Source organism: Scyliorhinus torazame, chromosome 13 (assembly GCF_047496885.1).
Source record: "Scyliorhinus torazame isolate Kashiwa2021f chromosome 13, sScyTor2.1, whole genome shotgun sequence".
In the NCBI taxonomy this organism is placed as follows: domain Eukaryota; kingdom Metazoa; phylum Chordata; class Chondrichthyes; order Carcharhiniformes; family Scyliorhinidae; genus Scyliorhinus; species Scyliorhinus torazame.
In genome coordinates, this window is record NC_092719.1 from 204,978,719 (window position 1) to 205,003,477 (window position 24,759).

Below are 24,759 nucleotides of genomic sequence, written 5' to 3' on the forward strand. Positions count from 1 at the left end.
CAACCAGCACCCTCCCAACACCCATTTAGCAGAATGTGTCTCCTTACATGGTCAGCATCAAATGTTGCTTCCTAACCCACCTGTGAAGTGTCTCGAAACAAAATCTCTTTAAAGGTGCTGTTTAAATGCAAGTTGTCGCTAAATATTTTCTGCTGGCATATATATAGTAGGCCCTTAGGAGGTGGGAGGACCTTAAATTTTCCTGTTCCATTATCTGATGTAGTTGTCAGCTTGACAGCAAAGTATCACCACCCCCAAACCCCCACCCCCCAACCTGACCAGAATGAGGAACATCTCACGCAAGCAGCAGACCGCAACAGAGTAAAGATGCTTATCTTGTTAAGAGTTGTTTTGGTCGAAGCAGGTCCGCCTGAGCAGAGCCCAGAAATTAGTTCGCATAAAAATGTTAGTGCAGTCTCTGTAACACAACACGGCAGAATTCTTTCAACAGATGACATGAAAACGGATGAGACGTTAAACTAAGCCCCCCGCCTCCCTCGCGTCCACGCTCTCAGGTGGACATTAATTTTTTTCTTTTAATTTTAGAGTACCCAATTATTTTTTTTCCAATTAAGGGCAATTCAGCGTGGCCAATCCACCTAACCTGCACATCTTTGGGTTGTGGGGGTGAAACCCACGCAGACACGGGGAGAATATGCTTATCAGTGGGATTCCCATTGTGGACACCCCACGCTCCCGGAAAACCCGCAGGCGGAGGTGCATTGCCGGCGGGAAAGGAGAATCCCAACGGCCAGAGAATTCCGGCCCCCATGAAAGAAAATCTGGGGCGGGATTCTCCCCTACCCGGCGGGGCGGAGGGTTCCGGCATAATGGAGTGGCGGGAACCAGTCCGGCGTCGGGCCGCCCCAAAGGTGCGGACGTCTCCGCACCTTTGAGGCCAAGCCCTTTTTTTTTTTTTTTTTTTTTTTTTTTGCACTGAGTGCTGAATTTGGTGCTTTTTGAGTGCGATAGTGAGAGTTTGGTGACCGAGGGAGTGCTGAATTTGGTGCTTTTTGAGTGCGATAGTGAGAGTTTGGTGACCGAGGGAGTTAGGTGAGGAGGGAGTAAGGTGCTCCTTTCATTTTGTTTCCGACATTTCCGCAAAGAGTGCAAAGAGAGCCAGGTGTTTACAGGAAGTGTAGCTGACTGGGAGCAGAGTCGGAGGGCGGAGATCTAGTTAGTCCACACAGCAGCTATATTCTGTAAGGTAAGAGGGGATGGAGGCTAGGCCAGTTACATGCTCCTCCTGTAGGATGTGGGTGGTGAGGGATACCACCGGTGTCCCCACTGACTATACCTGCGGGAAGTGCACCCAACTTCAGCTCCTCAAAGACCGTGTTAGGGAACTGGAGCTGAAGCTGGATGAACTTCGGATCATCCGGGAGGCAGAGGGGGTGATTGAGAAGAGTTACAGGGAGGTAACCACACCCAAGGTACAGGACAAGAATAGCTGGGTTACAGTCAGGGGGAAAAAACAAACAGGCAGACAGTGCAGGGATCCCTCGTGGCCGTTCCCCTTCAAAACAAGTATACCGTTTTGGATGCTGTTGGGGGGGATGACCTACCGGGGGAAGGCCCTAGCGGCCAGGTCTCTGGCACTGAGTCTGGCTCTGGGGCTCAGAAGGGAAGGGGGGAGAATAGAAAAGCAATAGTTGTAGGAGATTCAATGGTTAGGGGAATAGATAGGAGATTCTGTGGTCGCGAGCGAGACTCCCGGAAGGTATGTTGCCTCCCGGGTGCCAGGGCCAGGGATGTCTCGGATCGTGTCTTCAGGATCCTTAAGGGGGAGGGGGAGCAGCCAGAAGTCGTGGTGCACATTGGTACCAACGACATAGGTAGGAAAAGGGGTGTGGAGGTAATAAACAAGTTTAGGGAGTTAGGCTGGAAGTTGAAAGTCAGGACAGACAGAGTTGTCATCTCTGGTTTGTTGCCGGTGCCACGTGATAGTGAGGCTAGGAATAGGGAGAGAGTGCAGTTGAACACGTGGCTGCAGGAATGGTGTAGGAGGGAGGGCTTCAGGTATTTGGATAATTGGAGCGCATTCTGGGGAAGGTGGGACCTGTACAAGCAGGACGGGTTGCATCTGAACCAGAGGGGCACCAATATCCTGGGAGGGAGGTTTGCTAGTACTCTTCGGGAGGGTTTAAACTAATTTGGCAGGGGAATGGGAACCGGATTTGTAGTCCAGCAACTAAGGTAGCCGATATTCAGGACGCCAAAGCATGTAATGAGGCAGTGGGGAAGGGAACACTGACAAAGGAGAGTATTTGCAGGCACGGAAATGGGTTGAAGTGTGTATACTTCAACGCAAGAAGCATCAGGAATAAGGTGGGTGAACTTAAGGCATCGGTACTTGGGACTACGATGTGGTGGCCATCACGGAAACTTGGATAGAAGAGGGGCAGAAATGGTTGTTGGAGGTCCCTGGTTATAGATGTTTCAATAAGATTAGGGAGGGTGGTAAAAGAGGTGGGGGGGGGTGGCATTATTAATTAGAGATAGTATAACAGCTGCAGAAAGGCAGTTCGAGGAGTATCACCCTATTGAGGTAGTATGGGTTGAAGTCAGAAATAGGAAAGGAGCAGTCACCTTGTTAGGAGTTTTCTATAGGCCCCCCAATAGTAGCAGAGATGTGGAGGAACAGATTGGGAAACAGATTTTGGAAAGGTGCAGAAGTCATAGGGTGGTAGTCATGGGCGACTTTAACTTCCCAAATATTGAGTGGAAACTCTTTAGATCAAATAGTTTGGATGGGGTGGTGTTTGTGCAGTGTGTCCAGGAAGCTTTTCTAACACAGTATGTAGATTGTCCAACCAGAGGAGGGGCAATATTGGATTTAGTACTGGGTAATGAACCAGGGCAAGTGATAGATTTGTTAGTGGGGGAGCATTTTGGAGATAGTGACCACAATTCTGTGACTTTCACTTTAGTAATGGAGAGGGATAGGTACGTGCAACAGGGCAAGGTTTACAATTGGGGGAAGGGTAAATACGATGTTGTCAGACAAGAATTGAAGTGCATAAGTTGGGAACATAGGCTGGCAGGGAAGGACACAAGTGAAATGTGGAACTTGTTCAAGGAACAGGTGCTACGTGTCCTTGATATGTATGTCCCTGTCAGGCAGGGAAGAGATGGTCGAGTGAGGGAACCATGGTTGACAAGAGAGGTTGAATGTCTTGTTAAGAGGAAAAAGGTGACTTATGTAAGGCTGAGGAAACAAGGTTCAGACAGGGCATTGGAGGGATACAAGATAGCCAGGAGGGAACTGAAGAAAGGGATTAGGAGAGCTAAGAGAGGGCATGAACAATCTTTGGCGGGTAGGATCAAGGAAAACCCCAAGGCCTTTTACACATATGTGAGAAATATGAGAATGACTAGAGCGAGGGTAGGTCCGATCAAGGACAGTAGCGGGAGATTGTGTATTGAGTCTGAAGAGATAGGCGAGGTCTTGAATGAGTACTTTTCTTCTGTATTTACAAATGAGAGGGGCGATATTGTTGGAGAGGACAGTGTGAAACAGATTGGTAAGCTCGAGGAAATACTTGTTAGGAAGGAAGATGTGTTGGGCATTTTGAAAAACTTGAGGATAGACAAGTCCCCCGGGCCTGACGGGTTATATCCAAGGATTCTATGGGAAGCAAGAGATGAAATTGCAGAGCCGTTGGCAATTATCTTTTCGTCCTCACTGTCAACAGGGGTGGTACCAGGGGATTGGAGAGTGGCGAATGTCGTGCCCCTGTTCAAAAAAGGAACTAGGGATAACTCTGGGAATTACAGGCCAGTTAGTCTTACTTCGGTGGTAGGCAAAGTAATGGAAAGGGTACTGAAGGATAGGATTTCTGAGCATCTGGAAAGACACTGCTTGATTAGGGATAGTCAGCACGGATTTGTGAGGGGTAGGTCTTGCCTTACAAATCTTATTGAATTCTTTGAGGAGGTGACCAAGCATGTGGATGAAGGTAAAGCAGTGGATGTAGTGTACATGGATTTTAGTAAGGCATTTGATAAAGTTCCCCATGGTAGGCTTCTGCACAAAGTAAGGAGGCATGGGATAGTGGGAAATTTGGCCAGTTGGATAACGAACTGGCTAACCGATAGAAGTCAGAGAGTGGTGGTGGATGGCAAATATTCAGCCTGGATCCCAGTTACCAGTGGTGTACCGCAGGGATCAGTTCTGGGTCCTCTGCTGTTTGTGATTTTCATTAATGACTTGGATGAGGGAGTTGAAGGGTGGGTCAGTAAATTTGCAGACGATACGAAGATTGGTGGAGTTGTGGATAGTAAGGAGGGCTGTTGTCGGCTGCAAAGAGACATAGATAGGATGCAGAGCTGGGCTGAGAAGTGGCAGATGGAGTTTAACCCTGAAAAGTGTGAGGTTGTCCATTTTGGAAGGACAAATATGAATGCGGAATACAGGGTTAACGGTAGAGTTCTTGGCATTGTGGAGGAGCAGAGAGACCTTGGGGTCTATGTTCATACATCTTTGAAAGTTGCCACTCAAGTGGATAGAGCTGTGAAGAAGGCCTATGGTGTGCTCGCGTTCATTAACAGAGGGATTGAATTTAAGAGCAGTGAGGTGATGATGCAGCTGTACAAAACTTTGGTAAGGCCACATTTGGAGTACTGTGTACAGTTCTGGTCGCCTCATTTTAGGAAGGATGTGGAAGCTCTGGAAAAGGTGCAAAGAAGATTTACCAGGATGTTGCCTGGAATGGAGAGTAGGTCTTACGAGGAAAGGTTGAGGGTGCTAGGCCTTTTCTCATTAGAGCGGAGAAGGATGAGGGGCGACTTGATAGAGGTTTATAAGATGATCAGGGGAATAGATAGAGTAGACAGTCAGAGACTTTTTCCCCAGGTGGAACACACCATTACAAGGGGACATAAATTTAAGGTGAAAGGTGGAAGATATAGGAGGGATATCAGAGGTAGGTTCTTTACCCAGAGAGTAGTGGGGGCATGGAATGCACTGCCTGTGGAAGTAGTTGAGTCGGAAACATTAGTGACCTTCAAGCAGCTGTTGGATAGGTACATGGATTACGGGAAAATTATATAGTGTAGATTTATTTGTTCTTAAGGGCAGCACGGTAGCATTGTGGATAGCACAATTGCTTCACAGATCCATGGTCCCAGGTTTGATTTCGGCTTGGGTCATTGTCTGTGCGGAGTCTGCACGTCCTCCCCATGTCTGCGTGGGTTTCCTCCGGGTGCTCCGGTTTCCTCCCACAGTCCAAAGATGTGCGGGTTAGGTGAATTGGCCAATGATAAATTGCCCTTAATGTCCAAATTGCCCTTGGTGTTGGGTGGAGGTGTTGAGTTTGGGTAGGGTGCTCTTTCCAAGAGCTGGTGCAGACTCAGGGTGCCGAATGGCCTCCTTCTGCACTGTAGATTCAATGATAATCTGTGATTAATCTAGGACAAAGGTTCGGCACAACATCGTGGGCCGAGGGGCCTGTTCTGTGCTGTATTTTCTATGTTCTATGTTCTATGTGCTGGGACCCCAGCTATTCACAACCTATATGAATGATTTAGATGAGGGAACCAAATGTAGAAATATCTCCAAATTTTCAGATGGCACAAAGTTGGGTGGGAGGATGAGCTGTGAGGAGGATGCAGAGATTCTTCAGTTGAGTGAGTGGGCAAATGTATGGCAGATGCAGTATGATATGGATTATTATTGAGGTTATCCAATTTGGTCGCAATTCAGATTATTATCTGAATGGTCATAAATTAGGAGAGGGGAATGTGCAACGGGATCTTGGTGTCCTCGTACACCAGTCACTGAAGGTAAGCATGCCGGTACAGCAGGCGGTAAAGAAGGCAAATGGTATGTTGGCCTTCATAGCGAGAGGATTCGAGTACAGGAACAGGGATGTGTTGCTACAATTATACAGGGCCACGGTGAGACCACACCTGGAATATTGTGTGCAGTTGTGGTCTCCTTATCTGAGGAGAGATGTTCTTACTATCGAGGGAGTGAAGCGAAGGTTTACCAGACGGATTCCTGGGGTGACCGGACTGACGTATGAGGAGATTGAGTCGGTTAGGATTATATTCGCCAGAGTTTCGAAGAATGAGGGGGGACTCTCATAGCCGAAACATTTTGGGAGGGTTCTCTGGTCTCCCAGCTGCGTGTTTCTCGACGGCGAGAGGTGGGGGCACCTTCACATGAGAGGGGTTCTCTTATCCCGCTGCTGCCAATGGGAAATCCCATTGAAGCCACCCCACACCACGAGGAAGCCCGTGGGCGTGGGTGCATTGCCGGCGGGAGCAGAGAATCCAGCCGCCAGAGAATTCGGCCTGCATGTTTTCAAGGAGTTAGATAAAGCTCTTGATGCAAAAAAGATAAAAGGATATGGGGGAGAAGGCAGGAACAGGCTATTGAGTTGGATGATCAGCCATGACCATAATGAATGGCGGAGCAGGCTCAAAGGGCCGAATGGCCTCCTCCAGCTCCTATTTTCTATGTTTTTGTGACCGCTTATTTTTAAACCATGTCCACCGATTCTAGATCCTCTGACGAGAGGGAACATCCTCTCCCCATTCACCCTGGGGTGGCCCCTCAGGTTGTCACAAGATGTCAAAACGCAATTTATTTTCTGTGTGATTGTAAAGGCCGACGGTGGGCGAGTTCATCGAGAAAGGGTGGGGGAGGGGACAGGGTGGGGGAGAGGAAAGGGTGGGGGAGAGGACAGGGTGGGGGAGGGGACAGGGTGGGGAAGAGGAAAGGGTGGGGGAGGGGAAAGGGTGGGGGAGAGGAAAGGGTGGGGGAGGGGACAGGGTGGGGGAGAGGAAAGGGTGGGGGAGGGGACAGGGTGGGGGAGGGGACAGGGTGGGGAAGAGGAAAGGGTGGGGAAGAGGAAAGGGTGGGGGAGAGGAAAGGATGGGGGAGAGGAAAGATGTGGAAGGGACTACTGTCATCTATCGGGAAACACCATTTAGATGAACCCCAAGGATCTATTGCCAGCAGCTTCAACATATGCCCAGTGTTGCACTCATGGGGCGTCATTCTCCGCCGGCGGGAGTCTCCGTTTTGCCGGCGCCCGGGGGTTTCCCGACGGCGTGGGGGTGCCCCACAATGGGAAACCCCATTGACCGGCCGGTGTTACGGAGACTCCCGCCGGCCGGTCGGCGCAGAAATGTGGCGGGGCGGGTAGGAGAATTTCGCCCATGGTTACAGTCAGGTGATGTCACCGAGAACACATTGGCCCCGGAGGCTACCTGGGCTGCGCCAGCTACAGCAGCCCTGCCTCCAGTTACTAACCTGGATGACACAGGGCTGTTAATCCTTGGGATGAGTGTAACACCTAATGTTCTTTCTGTCACAACTCCTGCCAACAGTGTAAAAGTCTTCATAATTCAGTGCGGAGATGCACAGTCTCCACTGTGCATTCTTGCTTTCAAAGCATTTTTAATTAATTAGGTTTTTTTCACAATCTTCCCACGGGGTTGCTCATTATGAAAATTAATAGGCCTGCCTTCTGTTTTAACTGTCTCTGTTTGCCTCGCACCTTCCAATCATCTCTATCTCCATTTCTTCCTTTACTTTCTTCCTTTCTTGTCTCCCGAATTCTCTTTTCTGCCAACCTCCTTGACTCTGTTCCAGGCTGTACAACAAGGATTGCAAATTGGTCATCCGTTTCACATCTCTCAATTTATGTTGGCTGTTGATCCACTGACGCCTGACTTACGCTATCATGGAAAGACCCTAACCCTAACTCCCCCCCCCCCCCGCCCCACAATTCATCTCCTGCTTGTTTATTTCCTTTCCCATTCCTTCTCTTCCCCACTTTCTGTGCATCACTCCTCCACTCCCAACACCTGAACAAAGAATCTAGGCAGACACTCTGGCGCAGTACCGGGGGGAAGCACAGCTCTGCCAGAGGCGCTGTCGCAAAGGTGACACATGAAAACCCGGGCCTCTCGGCTGGGTGGAACAAATCCGATTGGACTATTTTGAAGAAGAGCCTGATCCTCCTGGGAGACACATAGGGAGTGAGGAAGGCGTACTTGGAGATGGAAATAATTAGACGTGAGACAAGCAGAATTCAGACCTATTTATTTTTCTTAATGAGCATCCTCATGGGAAATTAACAGGTAATTCATAAAGATTGTGCTTTCAAAAAACAAATCCTGGCCAGTATTAAAAAGTACAGATTATCTTGTGGGAGCTCCCAACAGTGACTATATTTTTCATCATAGAATCCCTGCCGTTCGGTCCATTGAGTCTGCACCGATCCCCCGAAAGAGCACCTGACCTAGGCCCACTCCCCTCCCGAAGCCTGCAACCCCATCTATCCTTTTTTGGACACTAAGGGATAATTTAGCGTGGCTGATCCACCTAATGCAGACACTGGGAGAATGTGCAAACTCCACACAGACACGGAATCGAAGCCGGGTCCCTGGCGCTGTGTGGCAGCAGTGCTAACCACTGTGCTGCCCTATTGAATGTTTTAAAAACATTCAATTTGACGTTGCGTCTTGGAACATCCTGAGGTTGGGAAAGACACTATATAAATAAAATATTTGTAGAGTGTGTCTGTCTCCTCACTATGCGCATTTCACAAGCATTTTTTCACCATGTATACCTTTTACTCTCTCTCCAGTTCTTTCACTCTCCGTTCCTTTCCGACTTCCCAATGAGGCTGATTCTATGAGCAGAATTTTATGCATTGTTCAATTCCAGCTGTGGGTGACTGTTGTGTGGAGTCTGCACGTTCTCCCTGTGCCTGCGTGGGTTTCCTCCGGGTGCTCCGGTTTCCTCCCACGGTCCAAAGATGTGCCGGTTAGGTAGGGTTACGGGGATACGGCGGAGAAGTGGGCCCAAGTTGGGATGCTCTTTTGGAGGGTTCAGTACTGACTCGATGGGCTGAATGGGCTCCTTCTGCTCTGTAGGGATTCTATTCCTATGCACTTGAGTTATTGACAAAGGACAGTAGGAGGTCCGAGCTTGTGTTCGTTACCGATGATCTCAAGAGTTATACTCAGAGTGGTGAAATATTAGGCAATTCCTGACGTGTACAACAATTCTGACCAATGAATCCTGGGTCACTTTCACGCTGTGATGCAAATAAAAGGAAGACTTGCATTTGTATAGCACCTTTCACTGCCTCAGGACATCCCAAAGCACGTTACAGTTAATGAAATACTGTTCATCTGTTTCCATTGTTATAATGCCGGAAACATGGCAGTCAGTTTGTGCACAGCAAGCTCCCACAAACAGCAATGTGATCATGAGTGGAAAATATTTTTTAGTGCTATTGGTTGAGAGACAAGTATTGGACAGGATACCAGGGAGAACTTCTCTGTCCTTCAAAATAAAGGCCACGGGATCCTTTACATCCTCTTGAGAGATTATAGAGAACCCGGCCTTCATGTTTCATCCAAAGGAAACACCACCCTCAGTACTGACACTCCGACAGTGCAGCACTCCCTCAGCACTGACTCTCCGACAGTGCAGCACTCCCTCAGTACTGACCCTCTGACAGTGCGGCACTCCCTCAGTACTGACCCTCTGACAGTGCGGCACTCCCTCAGTACTGACCCTCTGAGAGTGCAGCACTCCCTCAGCACTGACTCTCCGACAGTGCAGCACTCCCTCAGCACTGACTCTCTGACAGTGCAGTCCTCCCTCAGTACTGACCTTCTGACAGTGCAGCACTCCCTCAGCACTGACCTTCCGACAGTGCAGCACTCCCTCAGCACTGACCCTCCGACAGTGCAGTCCTCCCTCAGTACTGACCCTCTGACAGTGCAGCACTCCCCCAGTACTGACCCTCCGACAGCGCAGCATTCCCTCAGTACTGACCCTCCGACAGTGCAGCCCTCCCACAGTACTGACCCTCTGACAGTGCAGCACTCCCTCAGTACTGACCCTCCGACAGTGCAGCATTCCCTCAGTACTGACCTTCCGACATTGCACTCCCTCAGTACTGACCCTCTGACAGTGCAGCGCTCCCTCAGTGCTGACCCTCTGACTGTGCTGTGTTCCCTCAGTACTGAAATGAAATGAAAATCGCTTATTGTCACGAGTAGGCGTCAATGAAGTTACTGTGAAACGCCCCTAGTCGCCACATTCCGGCGCCTGTTCGGGGAGGCTGGTACGGAAATCAAACCGTGCTGCTGGCCTGCCTTGGTCTGGTTTAAAAGCCAGCGATTTAGTCTCGTGTGCTCAACCAGCCCCTTCAGTGCAGCACTCCCTCAGTACTGACCCTCTGACAGTGCAGCGCTCCCTCAGTGCTGACCCTCTGACAGTGCGGCGCTCTCTCAGTACTGACCCTCCGACAGTGCGGCACTCCCTCAGTACTGACCCTCCGACATTGCACTCCCTCAGTACTGACCCTCTGACAGTGCAGCCCTCCCTCAGTGTCAACATTCCGGCAGTGCAGCCCTCCCTCAGTACCGACCCTCCAACAGTGCAGCACTCCCTCAGCACTGACCCTCTGACAGTGCAGCTCTCCCTCAGCACTGCCCCTCCGACAGTGCAGCCCTCTCTCAGTACCGACCCTCCGACAGTGCAGCACTCCCTCAGCACTGACCCTCTGACAGTGCAGCACTCCCTCAGCACTGACCCTCCGACAGTGCAGCCCTCCCTCAGTACCGACCCTCCGACAGTGCAGCACTCCCTCAGTACAAACACTCCCACAGTGCAGCCCTCCCTCAGCACTGACCCTGTGACAGTGCAGCACTCCCTCAGTACCAACCCTCCGACATTGTAGCGCTCCCTCAGTACCGACCCTCCGACATAGATTATCATATCATAGAATTTACAGTGCAGAAGGAGGCCATTCGGCCCATCGAGTCTGCACCGGCTCTTGGAAAGACCACCCTACCCAAGATCAACACGTCCACCCTATCCCCATAACCCAGTAACCCCACCCAACACTAAGGGCAATTTTGGACACTATGGGCAATTTATCATGGCCAATCCACGTAACCTGCACATCTTTGGAGTGTGGGAGGAAACCGGAGCACCCGGAGGAAACCCACGCACACACTGGGAAGATGTGCAGACTCCGCACAGACAGTGACCCAAGCCGGAATCGAACCTGGGACCCTGGAGCTGTGAAGTAATTGTGCTATCCACAATGCTACCGTGCTGCCATCTCTCAGTACCGACCCTCCGACATTGCAGCACTCCCACTGTACCGACCCTCCATCATTGCAGCACTCCCTCAGCACTGACCGTCCAACAGTGCTGCCCTCCCTCGGTATTGATCCCCCAACATTGCAGTGCTCCATCAGTAACGACCATTCGATGGTGCAGCACTCTCTCAGTACCGACCCTCCAACCGTGCACTGCTCCCTCAGCACTGAGCCTTGGATGGTGCAGCGCTCTCTCAATGCTGACCCTCTGACAGTGCAGCACCCCCCTCACAACAGATCCTCTGACGATGCCACGCTCCCTCAAGTTGGAACCTCTAACAGTGTAGCGCTCCCTCAGCATGGACCCCCTGACAGTACAGCAGTCCCTCAGCACCAATGCCTGGCAGTGCAGCTCTCCCTCAGTGCCGGCCCTCCAAAGCGGCAGCACTCCCTCAGTGCTGACCCTCCGATGATGCAGCGTTCCCTCATAACACTCCGATGGTGCAGGGCTCCCTCAGTATCAATGCTCTGACAGTGCAGGGCTCCCTCAGTACCGAACCACTGACGGTGCTGTGCTGTCTGAGTCCTGACCCTCAGACGGTGCAGCGCTCCCTCAGTACTGACCCTCTGACAGTGCGGCATTCCCTCAGTACTGACCTTCGGACGGTGCAGCACTCCCTCAGTACTGACCCTCAGACGGTGCAGCACTCCCTCAGTACTGACCCTCTGACAGTGCAGCACTCCTTCAGTACTGACCCTCTGACAGTGCAGCACTCCCTCAGTGCTGACCCACTGAAAGTGCAGCACTCCCTCAGTGCTGACCCTCTGACTGTGCAGCGCTCCCTCAGTACTGACCCTCTAACTATGCAGCACTCCCTCAGTGCTGGCCCTCTGACAGTGCAGCGCTCCCTCAGTGCTGACCCTCTGAAAGTGCAGCACTCCCTCAGTGCTGACCCTCTGACAGCGCAGTGCTCCCTCAGTGCTAACCCTCTGAAAGTGCAGCATTCCCTCAGTGCTGACCCTCGGACAGTGCAGCACTCCCTCAGTGCTGACCCATGGACAGTGCAGCGCTCCCTCAGTGCTGACCCTCGGACAGTGCAGCACTCCCTCAGTGCTGACCCTCGGACAGTGCAGCGCTCCTTCAGTGCTGACCCTCGGACAGTGCAGCGCTCCCTCAGTGCTGACCCTTGGACAGTGCAGCGCTCCCTCAGTGCTGACCTTCTGACTGTGCAACGCTCCCTCAGTGCTGACCCTTGGACAGTGCAGCGCTCCCTCAGTGCTGACCCTCGGACAGTGCAGCGCTCCCTCAGTGCTGACCCTCGGATAGTGCAGCGCTCCCTCAGTGCTGACCCTTGGACAGTGCAGCGCTCCCTCAGTGCTGACCCTCGGACAGTGCAGCGCTCCCTCAGTGCTGACCCTCAGACAGTGCAGCGCTCCCTCAGTGCTGACCCTCGGACAGTGCAGCCCTCCCTCAGTGCTGACCCTTGGACAGTGCAGCACTCCCTCAGTGCTGACCCTCGGACAGTGCAGCGCTCCCTGGGGGATAAGCCGAGATTTTGTCTTTGGGTCTCCGGAGCAGGTACTGAACTCAGAATCTGCAGGTGGAATTGCTACAACTGAGCAATGGCTGGCAGCTTATATGAAAATTGGACTATATGTTTAACACTGCAGGCAGTACCTTTGTAACCTGTGTTTTATTCTTTTATGTCTCAGAGCAAACGTATTGCCGGAAGGATCATTCCCGCCATCGCCACCACCACAGCGGCCATAGTCGGTCTGGTGTGTTTGGAGCTCTACAAGGTCGTGCAGGGTCACAGGCCGAAAAGGGCCTTCAGGAATGGCTTCATCAACTTGGCCGTACCTTTGTTTGCCTTCTCGGAGCCTCTGCCACCTGCCCCACAGAAGGTAAGTGACCAAGTGTGGCCAACCCCTCACCAGCTGCCGCAGGGCACCTCAGCGAGCTGCTGGACCTCCCTCAATTCCCCTCAGCACCTTGAACGTCAAGGAAGGGAATCAGATCTCAGGTTAAGCTTGTTGAATCCAAGCGCTTTGACGTACCGGAGAGCGCTGCACTCATCCCACCGGGCAGCTGAGGACTTCCCTCGCAGCGAGTGCAAGAGCTGCCCCCATTTACCTTTATTCTAGTTTACCACACACACTGTTATCAAGTGGCAGAATCCATTGTGCCAGAAAGGTATCATCAGGTGCTGCTAATTCTAGCCTATTAGTAGGCTGTCTCCAGACAACCACGAAGCTTGAGTGACTGCAGACAGCCATTTACACAACCCAGCCTGACTCATCAAATAGATAGAATCCCAGAACTGGAGGTGGGAAGTGAGCTTGTGGGAGTCTGGAGTATTTTTAGCGAAAGATCAACCTTTGTTGTTAATTCGCAATTTTTTTTTGTCTGTTACATTTAACGTTGCCCTCACCATTTAGTATGGGTCCAAAGGGGGTCTTATCATCGAATCCCTGCAATGCAGAAGGAGGCCATGCAGCCTATTGAGTCTGTACTGACTCTCTGAAAGTGCAGCCTACCTAGAGGACCCAATTATTTTTTTTCCAATTAAGGGGCAATGTTGCTTGGCCAATCCACCTTACCATCTTTGGGTTGTGGGGGTGAAACCCACTCAGACGTGGGGAGAATGTGCAAACTCCACACGGACAGTGACCCAGGGCCGGGATTCGAACGCGGGTCCTCAGCGCCGCAGCCCCAGTGCTATCCACTGCGCCACATGCCGCCCTTAGTGCAGCCTACCTAGGCCCACTCCCACGTCCTATCCCTGCAACCCCATCACCCCACCTAACTTTTGGACACTGAGGGGGCAATTTAGCACGGCCAATCCACCTAACCTGCACATCTTTGGACTGTGGGAGGAAACCGGAGCACCCACGCAGACACAGGGAGAGCGTGCAGACGCCACACAGACAGTCACCCAAGGTTGGAATTCAACCTGGGTCCCTGGTGCTGTGAGGCAACAGTGTTAACCACTGTGCCACCCATCCTCCCTTATAGGGAGCATTAATTTTAGGGAAGGAATTTACTTCTAACTTTTATCCCAACGGGACATTGAAGAAACAAGGTTATTGAGGTTGTGTTAAAATAGTGTTGATTGGAAAGCAATGTGGCGGAAAATACTGACTCGTTTCATTACATCATTACTGACAATTTGGGGGGGTCAAATTTGATAAAGTTCACTGTCCATCAACCTTTCATTGCTTTAACACTCCAATTCCCCAGTGACGGCAGGAAAACACCTTCCTCCATCCTTTATCAACACTGCATCGTAAAATGCACAAAATGTAATACGATTCCAGGCTGTTCGGGCGGTATTGGAAAAAAAGAAAAGTTGCACAAAATGTAATACGATTCCAGGCTGTTCTGGCGGTATTGGAAAAAAACAATGTCATAAAGGTTTGGGGCCTTCTTTTCTCCTCTATACTTGGTGGTGAGGAGAGATGAACTGTAGGTCAATTATCTTAGTCAACTGTTGCACAAACTCCCAGTGAGATGTTAAATCAAAATTTGAGTTATTTCCCCCTCTTTACAAAATGAAGTTGCTCTTGGGACCAGAAAAGGTTTACCACGACAGGAGTTTTGCAAGAAATTGGTTCGTTCACAGTAACGTCATTGCAGTGTTAATGTAAGCCTACTAGTGACAATGATAATTATTATTATTATAAAGTACAAATGCAGTTGAAATAGATGACGGTTGAGGAGATATAATGAGACCTCGTTGCCTTGACAGCCAACATTCTTACAGAGTTCCTTCCTAAATTAGAGATGGAGAGGGCAGGTTCTGAGGAAGATGCCAAAATATCTCAACGTACCTCAAGGCTGCTGAGTAATGTCTGTCTAAAATTTGGCCCAAAATTTATTTGACCTATAATTCGAAGTTTTATTGAATATTTAACAATGGAAATGGGAGCCAATCGTTTCTGCCGGGTCTTCTGTTGCTTGTCTGATGTAACATTGGAAGAGGTTTAGCGGGAATCCTGGAAGGGATCGTTGGTACGGTTTCCCCAGCTTTCCCAACCAAAGATACCCCAAGTCGGCAGGACAGCTCCTTCCGGAATGTCATGTCAGTGGGCGCTGCCACACGTGCTTTGCGTTCGTGTTCAATTAAATATTTGGCAAGTAACTATTGCACTTTTCGAACAAAGTGGTAGCCTACACTGTCATCCAAAGCTCATGCATTGTAGACGGGAGCTTGGATGCTGTCGCTGAACATATTTAGTACCATATGTATGTATGTGTACATACACATCATCCAACAGTGAGGTCACATTTGCACACATTGGTGTCTGGATATTGCTGAGGATATTTACTGACCACAGTCTCGTGAAACTTGATACCAATCTGCCCAGCGTCACGTGATCCAGGTAATTTGTGATCCGTCTGTTACACAGGAAGGGCGAGGAGAGCACTGTGACCTGAGCACAGATGTGCCTTTTCCTGATAATATCACATTAGGACTCCTGTTCAGGATCATTTGAAAAGTAATTTTGTTGTGGTGACCCATCAGTACCAGATGGAGGTGCAGATGGTGCCAGTATGTTCTGTTCCGTCGCAGAGGCTGCACCTTATCGGTTTTCGAACATGTTTATCCAAAGAATAATGTGAATTCGAGGGACTTCGCTCAGTAAGACAGAATGCGCTGTGATGGCTCAGTGGCTGAATGTACCATCCCTGTGTGTCATATACTTTCTGGGCAGCGCCAAGTTCCACCCGTGGTCGGTGCTGGCGGGGCAGTGGATTAACCTGAAAGGGAAGACAAACCTTGCATTTATTTCACAACTTCAGGACATCCAATTAAGCACTTTACAGGCACTGGAGCACTTTTACAAGCGTAGCCTCAATCCTGGCACAGGAGTGTCAGTCTTTATTTTGTTCTCAGATCCGCAGGTCAGGGAAATCGGAAAATCAACTGATTTTAAAGCCCGCCACAAATATATGGAGGTTTTACCCCTGTATTTGTGTCCCTCAGTACTACATAGAGGAAGTATATAAGACAGCTGGGCAGACCATTCTGACAGCTCAGTCTGGCATTGTGCCAGAATCCTCTTCCCTCGCCATCTGATATTACTCAGGTTTCTCACAGAAGCAGACCAAACTGGTTTTACTTTGGGGTGACCCCAGCTGGCTCCTGCCCTTTGAACTCCAGGGCCTGATGCAGTTCACTGAAAGCCTGAGACAGTTGGGAGACTGTGCGGAGGAAACGGCGTCTGCATCCAATCTGGGTGTGTGAATTCCTTCATTCCAGTCAAGTGCCCGGCACCATTTGAATTGGAATAAACCGAACTTCAGTCACAAACCTTTGACACAGCCAAGATCACGCGGAATGGCGCGGCCTAATCTGGAGACAGCTGCAATGTTGTCACAGTCATGGGATTTTACAGCACAGAAAGAGGCAATTCGGGCCGCCGTGTCTGTGCAAACCATCAAACACCTTTCCAGACCTTGGTCCGTAGCCTTGTATGCTAGGGTATTTCAAGAGCTCTAGAACTGTTGAGGGTTCCTGCCTTTACCATCCTTTCAGGTAGCGAGTTCCAGATTCCCACCACCCTCCAATCTTCTTAAATCTCCTGCCCTTACCTTAAATCAAAGCCCCCTGGTTTTGTTTGGGGAAAGGGAAGGCAGACGTTAGCAGCACAGCCAGCACGGTAGCACAGTGGTTAGCACCGTGGCTCCGCAGCGCCAGGATCCCATGTTCGATTCCCGGCTTGGGTCACTGTCTGTGCGGAGTCTGCTCGTTCTCCCCGTGTCTGCGTGGGTTTCCTCCTGGTGCTCCGGTTCCCTCCCACAAGTCCCGAAAGACGTTGTGTTAGGTGAATTGGTCATTCTGAATTCTACCCGAACAGGCGCCGGAATGTGGCGACGAGGGGCTTTTCACAGTAACTTCATTGCAATGTCAGCCTACTTGTGACAATTAAGATTATTATCATTATCATCTCCCAAACATTCTGCATCCTCCTTCTGTATCCAGAAGCGCTAGAACAAATTGTTCTTTCTTTAAGGCTCGGCTGGTCGCGCTCTTCTCTTTAAGTCCCAAGAGTCCACATTTAGGTTCCGGTCAAGAACTTTACAGAATTTGTTCCGGTGCAGAAGGAGCACTGGCTCCACAAACAGGTATCATGACTTAATGCCCATTCCCCTGCCTTTTCCCTGTACTCCTGCACATTGGGTGATTTAATGAATAGAAACAACGCCCTTTTGAATGCCTCGATTGAACCCCCCGTCCACCACACTTCCAGGCACGAACCACTCGTTGTGTGAAAAAAATAATTTCTCATCACTTTTGCTTCTTTTGCAAATCGCCTTGAAATTTGTGCCCTCTCATTCTTCAATAGATTTCCTACAGTGCAGAAGGCCATTCAGCCCATCAATTCTGAACTGACCTTCTGAAAGAGCACTCCACCCAGGCACTATCCCCGGACATCCACCCAACCTGCGCGTCTTTGGACTCTGGGAGGAAACCTGGGGAGACACGGGGAGAAAATGCAAACTTCACACAGACAGTCACCCAAGGTCGGAATCGAACCCGGGTCCCTGGCGCTGTGAGGCAGCAGTGCTAACCCCAAGGGGGAGCAGTTTCTTGCTATCTATTCTATCCAACCCCCTCATAATTTTGAACATCTCTATCAAGCCTCCTCACAGCCTTCCTCACCCCAAGGGGAACAGCCCCAACCTCTTCAGTCTGTCCTCACCCCAGGATCTATTCTTGTAAACCTCTTCTGCACTCTCTCCAATGCGTTCACATCCTTCCTACGGTTCCGGGAATAATATTCCAGCTGAGGGCTAACTAAGACCAGAGAAAAACAAGGCTGACATTCAAGTGCAGCACTGGAAACAAAAATGCTGGAAAGATTCAACCAATCTGGCAGCATCGGTGAAGAGAAGTGAGTTAATGTTTCAGGTCAAGATGATCTTTCATCAGAACCTTAGCGTTCCGATGAAAGATCAACTCGACCTGAAACATTAACTCTGAGTCATTTTGCTTTTATATGCTGATGCTGGTGTCTGGAACATTGTCTGTCAGGTATGATCCTGTGAGTATGACTATGTCGGGCGGGCGCTCGACTAGTCTGTGAGACAGCTCCCCCAATTTGGGCACAAGACCCCAGATGCAGAGGGTCACTTAAGAAAGAAATTAGGAGAGCGAAGGGGGCGCATGAAAAAGCACCAGGGGGTAAAATGAAGGAAAATATGGTGGTTATGAAGGCCTATGAGATTCTTGCCTTCATTAACCGAGGTACTGAATATAAGAGCAAGGGGGTTATGCTGGAGCTGTGTAAAATGCTGGTTAGGCCCCAGCTGGAGTACTGTGTGTGGTTCTGGTCACCACACTCTCTCGCAGGGCGGTGATTGCACTGGAGAGGGTGCAGAGGAGATTCACCAGGATGTTGCCTGGGCTGGCGTGTTTCTGCTGTCAAGAGTGACTGGATAGGCTGGGGTTACTTTCCCTCGAGCAGAGAAGGCTGAAGGGAGACTTGATTGAGATGTCTTATGGGTGTCTTCGTACTGTGCTCACCCCAGTCCAATGCCGGCATCTCCACATCATGAGTGTCTTTACGACAGAGATAGATAGGTTCTTGATTAATAAGGGGATCAGGGGTTATGGGGAAAAGGCAGGAGAATGGGGATGAGAAACAAATCAGTCATGATCGAATGGCAGAACAGACTGGATGGGCTGAATGGCTTAACTCTGCTCCTATATCTTATGGCCTTATGGAGACGTGTTTGGGAGGTTTGGCAATGTCAAAAAGGTGTTAAATGTAGGTTATTGTTTTGGTTGCTGTTGACCCACCACCTTGCAGGGTGGGGAGGAAATCACTGGCAACACCGCAGTGGTCAGGGTGGCACCGCAGTGCCCAGGGTGGCATCGCAGTGCCCAGGGTGGCACTGCAGTGCTCAGGGTGGCATTGCCGTGCCCAGGGTGGCATTGCAGTGCCCAGGGTGGCATTGCAGTGTCCAGGGTGGCACCAAAGTGCCCAGGGTGGCATTGCAGTGCCCAGGGTGGCATTGCAGTGCCCAGGGTGGCACCAAAGTGCCCAGGGTGGCATTCCAGTGCCCAGAGTGGCATTGCAGTGCCCAGAGAGGCATTGCAGTGCCCAGGGTGGCACCGCAGTGCCCAGGGTGGCACCGCAGTGGTCAGGGTGGCATCGCCGTGCCCAGGGTGGCATTGCAGTGGTCAGGGTGGCACTGAAGTGGTCAGGGTGGCACCGCAGTGGTCAGGGTGGCACCACAGTGGTCAGGGTGGCACCACAGTGGTCAGGGTGGCACCGCAGTGCCCAGGGTGGCACCACTGTGGTCAGCGTGGCACCGCAGTGCCCAAGGTGGCACTGCTGTGCGCAGGGAGGGACCACAGTGCCCAAGGTTGCATTGCAATGCCCAGGGTGGCACCGCAGTGGTCAGGGTGGCACTGCTGTGCACAGGGTGGCACCACAGTGCCCAAGGTTGCATTGCAGTGGTCAGGGTGGCACCGCAGTGGTCAGGGTGGTGCCACAGAAGGGATATCTCATATCTATGTGCATTGTCAACAGTATATTTTCTTGATATCCCCACTGTAAATATTCAAAATTTGAAAATACCTTTGTTGTGGGTGGGTGAGGGAGTGAGGAGTGGGTCACTGGAGTTGTGTGGGGGCAGCAGACTCTCACCATCCCAGTATCAACCCCCTCCCCCAGTTGTAGTTTTCCTCTGCACTTCTCTGATGCTGAGTTACATCATTGCCACAGAACGATTAAAATGACAACCTCTGAAACCAGAACATGCAACTGATGGACTGGGACAGATGGCCACATAGTTCACAAGTAAACAGTGCAAGTGTTTAACCGCACACCACTAATGAGGCACTCTAATATTGCAGTCACACACAGACCCCAAGCATTAAAAAGCATCAAGCAGGTTCCCAGTTATTATACACTCAGAAGACTAGACAGCTTCCTCTTTGCTCTATCATTCTTCCTGGGCCCTCAAAACTCTGGAATCACTCAGTCCTCTAATCTTCAGGACGCTGTACCACACGTGTTTGCCATTATCTGAACACCACATCCTGATTTACCTCAACCTCTTTCCTAATCTTGTCAGCTGTGTTATCGGGATATTGCAGTATGGTGGTTATGTCACTGGGCTAGTAATTCTGTGGCCTAGACTCATAATGACCTGGTTGACATGAGTTCAAATTTAGCCTTAGGAACTGCAGAATGGGATTGAAAAGCTCCGATCTGTAAAAATGACCATGAAACTACTCAAATGTTGTAAAAAAAAACATCTGGTTCACCAATGTCATGTAAGGAGGGACATTGGGCCAGGCCAATGGAGAGCACAGAGGAGGTCGTTCATTTTCTTCCGGCACTGCACTCCTGTCCTCTTGCGGAGGGTGCTGGCACTCACCAGTGCGGCCACTGTCTCCCACGCAGGATCAGGGCCCCCTCTGTGAGCCGTGGAGCTGGCTTCCCAGCTGCCATCCTCTTGGTTGAACTGTGAGCAAACGCTGTGGACCCGTTTGAATGCAGTGCCTTCTAGATTGAACTCCTCAGCACATGCCTAGGACAGTGAACCAGACACACAGCCCCCGTGTTTTTCATGTAGGGAAATTCTCCATCCCCCACCAAGTGTCTAAAGATTCTGGTCTACATCGCACTGGTTTTCGCGCCTGGAATGCAAATTAGCCTAATTTGGGGATAATTCCACCCCAAGTGTTCTTTTTTTTAAATTTAAAGTATCCAATTCTTTTTTTTTCAAATTAGGGGACAATTTAGCATGGCCAATCCAACTACCCGTTGCACATCTTTGGGTTGTGGGGGTGAGACCCACGCAGACACGGGGAGAATGTGCAAACTCCATGTGGACAGTGACCCAGGGCCGGGATCGAACCTGGGTCCTTGGCATCGTGAGGCAGCAATGCTAACCACTGTGCCACCGTGCCGCCCCACTCGGAGTGTTCTTGCCCTCCACATTTCATCCCCTACCGGATTGTTTTCAGGTTGAATGAAGTAGAATCCGTATGTCATGTTTGAATCTTTCCTGAGCTTCGAACCCCCTGTATTACGGGAGAAAGCTCGGGGGTGGGTAGGTGTTGGGATGGGCACCCCACATGAAACATACCTGCCAAGAGCACATAAAATTCAGCCTGAACCTTTCTTAGTAAACGTTCCCACGTTCATTGGGATTTTCTCCCCACACTGGATGTGCTGCCCTTTGACATTCATTCACAGACTATCTCCGCGCATGTGGATAACCTGGTTTACCACATTTAAAATTCCTACTTTCATGGCACCGTTACCGAGACCAATGTTCAATTCCATATTTTCTTTTACAATGACTGTTGGTCATTCTGAGGGGCGGTCTCACAGCTGACCCCAATTTCCACATCTGCACCCTGCCCAACATCGTGTTCAGAGTCTGAACCTTGGCTGATATTTTTTCTCCTCCCTTCTCCATTCCTCCCTTCCTCATTCCTCCCCTCCCCATTCCTCCCTTTCCCATTCCAAGGGCAGCATACGTTCTGACCAATTATATATAAAGGGCGCGGGCAGCACGGTGGCGCAGTGGGTTAGCACTGCGGCCTCATGGCGCCAAGGTCCCAGGTTCGATCCCGGCATCCAAAAATGTGCAAACTAGATAGATTGGCCACGCTAAATTGCCTCTTAATTGGAAAAAATGAATTGGGTACTCTAAATTTTTTTTAAAAAATATATATATATATAAAGGGCTGGTGCCAAGGTCCCAGGTACGATCCCGGCTCTGGGTCATTCTCCATATGGAGTTTGCACATTCTTCCCGTATTTGCGTGGGTTTCGCCCCCACAACCCAAAGATGTGCAGGCTAGGTGGATTGGCCACGCTAAATTGATCCTTAATTGGAAAAAATGAATTGGGTACTCTAAATTTAAATATATATATACATAAAGGGCTGGATTTTTCGACCGCGCCCACTGCAAGATCGCCACAGGCGGGATGGGGACCATGTCGAGGTCCATTGACCTTGGGCGTGAATTTGCGGTCGGGCAGGGCTGATCGAAAATTCCCGCCCATAATGACAGTTTCTTGACTATGATCGGACTATCCGCTAGCGTTGCGGCAGAAGCGACTAAACACCCATCCAACGCGCTCAGAATCTCTTCAAAATTAGCTGACTCAAAAGTGAGTGGGAGATGCAAAGAGAGAATAATAGCAAGGGCGTCCAAAAATGAGTGGGGCTGTGGCAATCGGTTGGATTTCTCGCCCGTTCCCCACTGAATTCTGTGCGCGTCATTTTCTGAAACACAGATTTAGCAGATGGATGGTTTAACTTTGTCCAAGAAATTTCAGCTTTTGGGGGTCTGCGTCCTTTTTGGGGGTCTGCATCCTTTTTGGGGGTCTGCATCCTTTGTTGCAAGCGCAGCAACAGATGTTGCTTTCAACCAAGGTGTTACCATTTTGCAAGCTGAGGCAGCTAAATACGTCGACAGGGCTTCAGCCTTCGAGAGGTAGGTTTGAGGCGAAGGTAGCGTGCTTTCCTTGAAAGAAATCCGGGGGCTGTTCTGCCGAAACTGTGCCGGACACCCATAGGGTTAAAATGATTAGCAAGAGAGAGAGAGGTTCAGCAGAAACCGAGCCAGCGGGTCTGTGAAATTCAGTCACGTCCCGGGAGGCGAGAGATCGGTTTCATGCTTTAGGGCAAATTTACTGCAGTTATCAAGCAACAGTGGTGATTGGATTTCAAGCTGATTGTTGCCCATGTCACCATTACCCCAGATATACAACCCAGCAAAAATCACTCCCTTACTGAGTGACAGAGAAATCCATTTGCGTTACAGTATAATTGAATCAGAATGGAAGTATTAGGGAGACTCAGATAACAAAATGGAAGTGAATTGCAGGAACTGGGCTAATAGTGGCTGGCTCAGCCTAATTAAAATCCCTTTTTAAGACCCCAGAAGTAAATGTATATTTCCATGAAACACACACTTGTCCACACGCAGAAAAAAAAGTTAACAGCTGGACTCAGGAGAAGGATCAAACTACACAGAATGGTTACATCAGTGTCTCTGTTGTAGCGGGGACTGTAATAGCATTCAGATGGAAGCACTCATCCGTACTTGCCAAAATATTTCTCTGTCAGTCTGGGGCCAAACATACTGAGCATATCATGATGCTCGCTTTTCAGTCTTTATGGTTCTCGGTCCCAGGCCAAGTGGGAAGGGATTTTCAGGTGCAATATCGGAAAGCATCTTAACGCTTCGAGCCAAATATTTCAAACATGTCATGAAAAGCTGAAGAGGGATAGAGAGAGAGACACACACACACGCACACAGAAACAGATGTATCCACACACACATACACACAGACAAATGCTCACATATATACACATTTTATGAAGACACTGAATACAGTGGATGTTTCCAAGTGCAAATTTAGGAAGGAGTCACCATCATCTGTTAGAGAGAAAAATATAATCAAGCATTGGGACAGATTGAGAGATTGCTGGACAAGGTGGAATTGGGAAAGCTTTTAGGCAACAGTGATCATAATTCAGGTAGATTTAGCATTGTTGGAAAACGTACAAATACGCAAATTAGGAGCAGGAATAGCCCCTCAGCCTTTCAAGTATGCTTTGCGATTCAATCATGGTCGATCTGATTTTAAACTCAAGCCACATTCTGGCCTACCCTCCGATAACCTTTCATCCCCTTGCTTGTCAAGAATCTATCTACCTCCATCTTCCTGATTCAAGGGTTGTGCCTCCAGCACCATTTGAGGAAGAGAGTTGCAAAGACCAGTGGCCCTCAGAGAAAATAATCTCTCCATATGTGATCTCCGTCCCAAATGAGCAGCCCCACACTTTAAAGAGTGACCCCCCTAGTTCTAGACTCCCCCACGCGAGGAACCCCCCCCCACATTGACCCCGTCAAGTCCCAGCCGTATCAATCAAGAGAAATGATAGGACTAAAAGTTCTCAGTTGGTGATAGGCCAATATTATGAAGCTGAGATGCAGCTGAGCACATGTAGACTTGGAAACAGCTTGAAGATAAATCAGTTTCAGAGCAGCGGGATGCATTCAAGGAGGGAATAGTGAGGGTTCAGAGTAAATATGTCCCCACACAGACACCCAATCTGCAGCCCCATAGATGTCACGGTACATATAGGTTGGATAAGGCATAAAAGAGAACCTTGGGCACGATTTAACTGCTGCATTACGCTGACGCGGATCCAGGCGTGCTGGTTAAATTACAGGAGAAGCCGAAGTCAAGATATGCGCGCGGCGTGAATCAGTTTGCGAACTAACTGGCCCAGGGCTGGGCGCCAAAGATCGGCAGTCGCCCCAGGGTTGAGGGGGGGGTTGAGGGGCTTGGCATCTGTGATTCCTACAAGCCATGTTCCAATATTGTGCATCCCATAACTGGGGAACCATAGCTGCTGTCTGCCCTACCAAACACGTCCGGGACAGTGTCCTGTTCTTGGTTATGTACTTAAACTCCCTCTGACTGTGAGCAGCCTCTGGCTGCACAGCTGAAGGCTATTGCTAATAAGGAATTGGCCTTGTTGGTTGTGAGAGCACTTTACAGCTGCAGGTTGTGTTTACTGCTTGCGCCTTCTGGTGGCTGCAGATGCCTGGAGGCTGCTGTTGCTGTTTCCTTCCTTTTCTGTAGCCGAAAAGAAGGACACTTTTTTCTAAGGCACCTGGGTCC

General features: G+C 50.0%; 1 protein-coding gene across 3 annotated transcripts in view; it reads left to right on the forward strand.

Annotated features, from left to right (window-relative positions):
* uba1 (ubiquitin-like modifier activating enzyme 1) overlaps positions 1–24,759 on the forward strand; it is a 416,000-nt gene that overhangs the window by 243,352 nt on the left and 147,889 nt on the right. For all 3 annotated transcript variants that reach the window (XM_072472935.1, XM_072472934.1, XM_072472936.1), the window contains exon 22: positions 12,796–12,987. In XM_072472935.1, the coding sequence (XP_072329036.1) occupies positions 12,796–12,987 (192 nt within the window). The remainder of the gene's footprint in view (positions 1–12,795; positions 12,988–24,759) is intronic.